Raw genomic sequence first — 7,405 nt, 5'->3', positions numbered from 1 at the left:
TCTTGGTATTTTCACTTTTAAATTTTAGAATTGCCTTTTCGTTTTCTTTTTCGTCCGCTTTCTGAAATTGCCCATACGTTCGAAATAGAATTGTTCACTTATTTTCAAGAGGAGAAAGAGATTTTTCTTTTAGACGTCATATCTTAGGGAAATTCAACAGCTTGAAGTATTACCTTATCTCATCAAAATAAGCAACACTTTCACTCCCAAGTCCCAAGGAGCCTAACAATAACAGTAGGAGCAATTTTTATGTTCTCAGACAAAGACGGAGGACAATTGGTTTAAAATTGTTTGCTGAAAATTGTTTTAGGCTTGTTTTCTGGATAAGTATCACCAACACGCTCAAACAGTTTAAGAAGCATTCCTTTTTTACAAATTATAAATTAAATCCAACTAACATCTACATTTGCTACTAACAGAATGCAAAGAAAAAGTTCATGAAAAACATAAAAATTGATTCCGTTTGGAAGGAAAAAACAAGGGGATTTGAACTTCTCTATTTTTCATCCCCAAATCATTTCATGTTTTTTTAATTACGGGGATGAAGACAGCAAAGAAATACAAAAAGAACAATTCCCCTTTACCTAGAAACCCAGAAATTAATTATTCAGCGAAAATAAGTTAAAGCTGGAATCCTTTGCGCCTTGACCTTGTCAACTTAGAAAAGCTAAGGGATATGGGGATTACTCAGTTGCCCAGCAGTGAGCCATATATGTTCTCATATCAATTCAAACTGACTCCTGCAGAGATTTCAATAGATGCATTAGCAAGGTCAAAATTCAGGAACGAAATTTGGTACTCAAGGGTTGAAATTTTGCTAAGAGTCAGAAACCACACCTGTTGCAGAAGGCACAGCATTGCCATTCTGAGGAAGAACAGAAACACCAGCAATGGGATCTGAAACTTGTGCATCATTCGAAACTTGTTGAGCACCCTGTAAATTGCATAAGGAATTTGTGACGGGATTAGGAGGATAAAGTGCTTGAAGTCCTTGTTGTCTATATATAGGGTGGTGACCTTCAGAGCACTTGAGCTTTGACTTGTGATTTTTACCCAAAAGATGCAGTCTAAGAAGCTCCCGTGAACTACATTTCACATTGCATAGGTCACACGTTAAAGGAATTCTGACCTTAGGATTGGAAGGTCCAATCGCCATCCTCTTTCCTTTAGAAGCTTTCTTTTTCTTCCCTCCACCAACCAGCATCTTGCGTTTCACACCACGCTTCTGATTTCCAGCTTGTTGTGCACTATTGATTTTCTGTTCAGTTTCTAATTTATTTTCAGAAGGTAGAGTGTCTAAGGGAATATTTTCTGGCAGCTTCTGCTTAGACTCTTCTTCCCCAAGCAAGTTATCAGGCTTCAAGATTGTTCCTGGTTCTAAATCACCAGAAGGTTTCTGTGCATTCTGGGAATCGTTAACAGATCCGTTTTCATTTGCTTCCAATTTTGCCAAGTTCCTTTTGTGCCGCTTTCCAGTCTGGTGATGCTTAAGGATGCCTGCACTACCAGTATCAATATTGCACACTTCACATCTACCAACTCCAGCAGGCTTTCTTAATTTTTCCCTACCACCACCTTTGCGCTGACGACCACCCTTATCCAATGATCGACCAGCCTGCAGAAGTAACCTCGTGTGAACATTCAAGACTTCAACAGCCAGTTCCAACAAAATAGATTACTAAAAACAGAGGAGAAAATGGAAATGCAGAGAGATCTGGCAAAATTCAGTGATTATATCAAATCACACAAACCAGATTAACTTCACAGCTTCACCCCTGGTTTTCTCTGCATCGCTAAATAGTTACTCCCTCCCCACATTTAATCAAAATTTTGGCAAGGTAAGACGAAATTTAAGGGTTAGCATTATGGTCATGATGAGAAGAGTAAAGCAGATTCAAAATGCAAAAAAAGATCGGCCATTTGGTAGAATAGAGACCGGCTCAATGCATATGGATGGGTTAAAGTGAATGGAGAGCGTTGTTCTCATAATACTAAGCTTTAGCAGAATAGTATGATGAGAATAAAGTAGGATTCAAATGTGTGTAACAAAGATTTATTTCATTTCTATCCGAGCTAAGCCTGCCAAACATTTTTTACTTCCAGTAGTAAACTCTCTCCACATTCTTGGCCCTTCTTCTCCTTGCTCAATGTTAAATCTGAACTAACCTTTAACCGTACCCAGCCACAGCAAGAGCAGGCTACTCGAATAACAACTACTAGTTTTTATCTTCTTCTACCTCACAGGCACTCAAATTTCGCCATTTTGACAGGCATAATTTCAAAACAGCTTAATTCATAACATTGTTCAATTAGTATATTTTCAAAGTATATAGTTTCCACGGCCACTTCCACCTCCACAAGCACAGCCAACCATTATAGAAGATGTTGGGACACTGTCATATCACGACAAGTGATTAGGTGTTGCCACATCTATATGAATAGGGAAACGTTTTCTCCGATCTCAGACGAGGGATACCAAGTATCAGACACATGAATCACAGGATAATCAATCATGAACCAAGGACGATGCCCAATCTAGTAGAAGGAAGCAAATCCAATAACACAACCAATAGCATTGGAGATGATGCAAGTATCAAGACGGCCGACTGGTCTACTCGAAACTTTAGTAAAAGAAATTTTGGGTTAAACTATTTCTTCCTGTGTGCCATAATCCCTTCAAATAATTCATTTAGCACCCTACTGTTTTATATCAACTAGAGCTCGACATCAAGTAACATATAAGAGATCACACGACTTTTGAACAAAAAGGCCACAAGTTCATGCTTGCGGACATGCCCACAGGGCTTAGTCCAAGTGGCAAAAGTTAAAGGACTTGTGAGTTAAGTCACGCATTCAGGCCCTGCCTTGAAGAGAACGACAGCAAATAAAATCATTTTGCCTAATTTTAACTTTTCCAATTCTGATGTATACGTAATTATGATTTGGGTTTATAGTTATTTTTCTTGTACTAAAAATATTCTTTTTATCTTTTTCTTCAATTGCACTTTTATTCGTTAAAGAGGTTTATAATAGCATTTTCCCTCTATCCCACCACAATCAACCTTGCACAATTCACATCTAACAACTCCAGCAGAATTGCTAAATTTTGAATCGACTGGGTTTGGTTCTGGGTAGTTTTTAGTCATAAGCCTGTCTCTTTTGGTTTTACCCCTACCACCACCTTTGTGCTGACCGCCCTTTCCACCACCACCCCTATTCAATGATTGACCAGCCTGTAGAAGTAGCCTCATGTGAACATTCAAGACTTCAAAGGCCAGTTCCAACAAAATGGATTACTAAAAGTGGAGAAGAAAATTAAAAAAAGGTAATCTCTTCCCATCTGTCCTAGCCTTGGTGGATAGAGTTACATGGTACCTATTGCTGGTTGGAGGCCCGTGGAATTAGTCGGAGGCGGGCCAGAGGCCCGGACACCACGGTTATCCAAAAAAAAAAAAAAAGGAGAAGTGGGGGAGAAAATGGAAATGCAGAGAGATCTGCAAAAATTATAATGGCCGTGTAATTATACGTCAAATCACACAAACAAGATTAACTTTACAGCCTCACTGCTGGTTTTGTCTGCATCGCTTAATATTTTACTCCATCTCCACACAATTAATCAAAATTTTGACAAGATGAATTAATGATAGTACAATGGTCATGATGAGAAGAATAGAGCACACTCAAAAATGGAAATAAGATTGGCCGTTTGGTAGACTAGATAGCGGCTCAATATGGACTGGCACAGCTGAATTCTCAAGGAGAGCATTGATAGCATGGGACAAGATATGCTACCCTCAGGTAGCAGGGGGTCTTAATTCGGTTAATGTGGAGCTGTGAAATAAAGCAGCTATCTGTAAGCGGCTATGCCATCTATGCATGGAGAAGGAGAAACTCTGGGTGAGGTGGGTACACGCCTACCATACTAAAGGAGAAGTAGTCTGGGACACTTCTCCTAAATCAGCTTCTTGGGTTGTCCAGAAAATTCCCAAAGCCAAACAATACTTGGAGGAGGCAGGGTGTGATCTGGTTGAATTTCAACAAGTTGCAACTTTCTCAATCAGAAAAATTTATAAGAAGTTCCAGGCTGCTCTCCCTAAGGTGTTTTGGAGGAGGCTGGTCTGCAACAATCAAGGTTGTCCAAAATGCACTTTCATGTTGAGACTAGCTATTCTAGGGAGATTGGCAACTAAAGACAGGATAGCAAAAAAGGGGATACCAACTGATCAGTGTGTGCTGTCTGTGTAACCAAGCTGAAGAGTCCTTACAACACCTGTTCTTTCATTGCAATGTATCTGGACAGGTTTGGAATAAACTTCTATATTGGCAAGGCATTCAGAGAAGGGCTGTGGTATGAGAGGAGGATATCCAATAAGCTGCGAGGAGTTGCAAGGGGCACAGTAAAGGTTCAGGTGTTTATAGAATGGTTCTAGCTTCTACTGTCCATCATCTGTGGATGAAAGGAATACCAGAATTTTCCAGAACAAGACTAGAATTGTCCAAGTATTGACCAAACGTATCATCCACGAGGTTCATTTGGGAGCTAGTTTAACTCCAAAGCTAGCAAGTTATATGCAGAGGCTGAACTTCTACCCTTAGAAGAAATGGACTGAACATTGAAAGATAGTTGTTTCTTGATAGTTTGTGCCTAGTCCGAGCACAACTGGGGTTTGTCCAGTTTGCTGCTTCTTTTTCCATTTTTTTTTTTTTTTTGAGCTGTACATACTGCCCTTGTTAATAAATACCATGTTTATTTACCCCACCCCCACAAAAAAAAAAAAAAAAAAAAAAAAGAGATAGTGGCTCAATGCATATGGATGGGGTTCTAGTCCCTTCTTCTACTAGCTCAAGGTTAAATCTGAACAAACCTTTTACCTTCCCAGCCACAGCAACAGTAGGCGGAGTAGGCTACTCGAATAAAAGTATTCTACCAGTTTTTATCTTCTTCTACCTCACAAACTGACAAATTTCACCATTTTGACAGGCATAATCTTAAAACAGCTAAATTCATGACATTGTTCAATAAGTGTACGACGTATAAAGTTTCCATGGCAACTTCGACCTCCACAAGCACAGCCAACCATTATAACAGAGATTACAACATTGTCACATTTCAACAAATGATTAGGTGTTGCCATGCCTACATGAATAAGGAAAGATTTTCTCCGTTCTCATGTGGGATCACACTGGATTGTTGTTGTTGTTGTTTCTCCGTTCTGAAACAAGGGTTATCAGACCAATGAATCACAGAATATTCTATTACGAAACAAAGACGATGCCCAATCTTGTATAAGGGAGCAAATCCAATAGCATTGGAAATGCTGTAAGTATTGGAGTGGCCGACTGGTCTACTTGAAACTTTAGTAAAAGAGATTTTTGGTTAAACTAATCTCTAATAGCAAATGGGCATGGTCTGCATGTAGCTTCTTCCTCTATACCATAATCCCTTCAACTGAATTGTCTTAGCACTCTATTCTTTTAGATCAACTAGAGCTCAACATGAAATAACATATAATAGATTGCCAACTAATAGAATGCTTCACATGACTTTTGAACAAAAAGGTCACAAGTTCATGATTGCAGAAATGCCCAAGGGCTTAATTCAAGTGGCAAGGGTTGAGAGACTTGTGAGTTAGGTCACAGGTTCGAGCCCTGCGCCCTGCGATCTAGGCCTGGTATTTACGTGGAGAAGAGTAGAGGGGCGGACCCAGTATCCCCGAGTTTCAAAAGATGCGGTTGGTCCTAATGGTTGACCCCAAACGGATTTCTCGGTGACCAAAAAACGAAATTCATGATTGCAGACATAACAATGTGTTAGAAAATTTAAACATCAGAAAGCAAAAACAACACATGATTATTCAACAGCTATAGACCTGCTCACCAACACTTGACAGATACACTCTCCTTCTTAAGAATATGGTCTGGCACATTATACATGCAATAACATGGTTAGCTTTGGAATCGATTATCAAACTCAAGTTCTCAATTATTAGTCATCATGAATTCAGAGAAATGAAATTCGACATATAACTCAGTATCGTCAAAGGCTCTCGCTCTCTTAAGCACACTTAAGCCTCTGCCTTGAAGAGAGCGACACCACATAAAAAGATTTCACAAAATTGTAACTTTTTCAATTCTATTGTCTACATAATTATGGTTTCGGTTTATAGTTACTTTTCTTGAACTACATATATTCTTTTTATCTTTTCCTTCAATTGCGTCTTTATTCATTAAAGGCCACTCTTTATAGTAGCATTTTTCGCATAAAGCCCCAATAGATTCTAGCTTTGCAGTCTTGATCACACTGATATAAGTTACAACATACACCAAATCTTCAGACAAAGGAAAAGCAAAACAAATACTACTTTTTACTTGGCAGAAGCAACAACTTACACGCGAACGCGATCTAGATTGCCTCGGGCCACGTCTAGAAGATGCACTGGAACCCACACCCGGACCCTGACCCGGGCCCGTATAGGTACCCGGCCCGCCAATCACGGGTCGAAACCCTTGAGGCTGGGGGTACCAATTTTGCCCTTGCAACTGTACCAATGGTGGCACAGCCACAGCCACAACCCCATCTGTCCTTTGTGGCAACTGATGATACGCACTCTGTGGTGGATGAATCAGGGGTTGTTGATGATGCCACTGTTGATGGGTCTGTGGGTGGTGTTGTTGTTGTGGTGGTGGTGGAGGATATGAATTTGGGTAATTAGGAGTGGTATAATATGATGAATACTGTTGTTGGGGTTGTTGATAATGTTGATGATGCTGTTGGGGTTGTTGATATTGTTGTTGATGGTGTGGGTATTGAAGATTGGAGTAATAGGGTTGAAATTGAGGTGGGTTATTATAGGGTTGGGAAGGAGGAGGGTAAGGATATTGGTTTTGATGAGATGAATAATTCATTATAATTGTTGCTTAGAGGACAGATGATTTACCTGATTTCTTGAAGTTTAGGATTTTTGGTTTCTCTACTGCATTTTACTCTCCACAGGAAAAGGAGATTTGGGTCATCGCGATTTTGGAATTCTTTTGGTTTATTTGCTTGGGTTATTATAATCCTATGAAGCCAGAAAGGCACAGTGTTTCTTTCATTTGGAAAAGGGCCAAACATACCCTAATTTTTAAGTTTTTTGTTCAAAAAAAACCCTTATTGTTAGTCAATTAGCTCAAAATGCCCTGCAAGTAGCGAAAATACAAAATATCATTCTTATTAACGATTGTTCCTAAACAAGAAAAAATAGGTTAATTTTAACCTTGAACTGTTCAAAAGGGGGGTTTGCCCTTGATTTATTTATTTATTTATTTATTTTGGAGGAGGAGGGGGGTACGGTCGTAGGGTCATGGGTTGAATGTGTGAGGAAATAAAATACATAATAACCTAAGGAAATTAGTGGTGTGGAGA

The 7,405-nt window shown here is 39.4% G+C and overlaps 1 protein-coding gene across 1 annotated transcript; it reads right to left on the bottom strand.

The window, feature by feature from the left end:
• Positions 1 to 350: 350 nt before the first annotated feature.
• On the bottom strand, positions 351 to 7,044 carry LOC132641066 (transcriptional corepressor LEUNIG-like). The gene is made up of 3 exons (XM_060357947.1): positions 6,391 to 7,044; positions 838 to 1,615; positions 351 to 740 (listed from the first exon to the last, which is right to left on the bottom strand). Exons 1-3 carry the CDS (start codon positions 6,904 to 6,906, stop codon positions 724 to 726), a joined length of 1,311 nt encoding a protein of 436 aa, XP_060213930.1. The 5' UTR covers positions 6,907 to 7,044; the 3' UTR covers positions 351 to 723.
• Positions 7,045 to 7,405: the final 361 nt, after the last annotated feature.

This window comes from Lycium barbarum, chromosome 1, assembly GCF_019175385.1.
Source record: "Lycium barbarum isolate Lr01 chromosome 1, ASM1917538v2, whole genome shotgun sequence".
Lineage (NCBI taxonomy): Eukaryota > Viridiplantae > Streptophyta > Magnoliopsida > Solanales > Solanaceae > Lycium > Lycium barbarum.
This window is presented reverse-complemented; position numbering and strand designations above follow the sequence as displayed.

What these genes read in the sequence shown, in the direction of transcription:
- LOC132641066 (XM_060357947.1), bottom strand. Translation starts at nt 6,906, where the DNA reads ATGAATTATTCATCTCATCAAAACCAATATCCTTACCCTCCTCCTTCC. An exon ending in AATCTAGATCGCGTTCGCGT is followed by an intron (nt 1,616 to 6,390) that starts GTAAGTTGTTGC and finishes TTACTTCTGCAG; the next exon opens with GCTGGTCGATCATTGGATAA.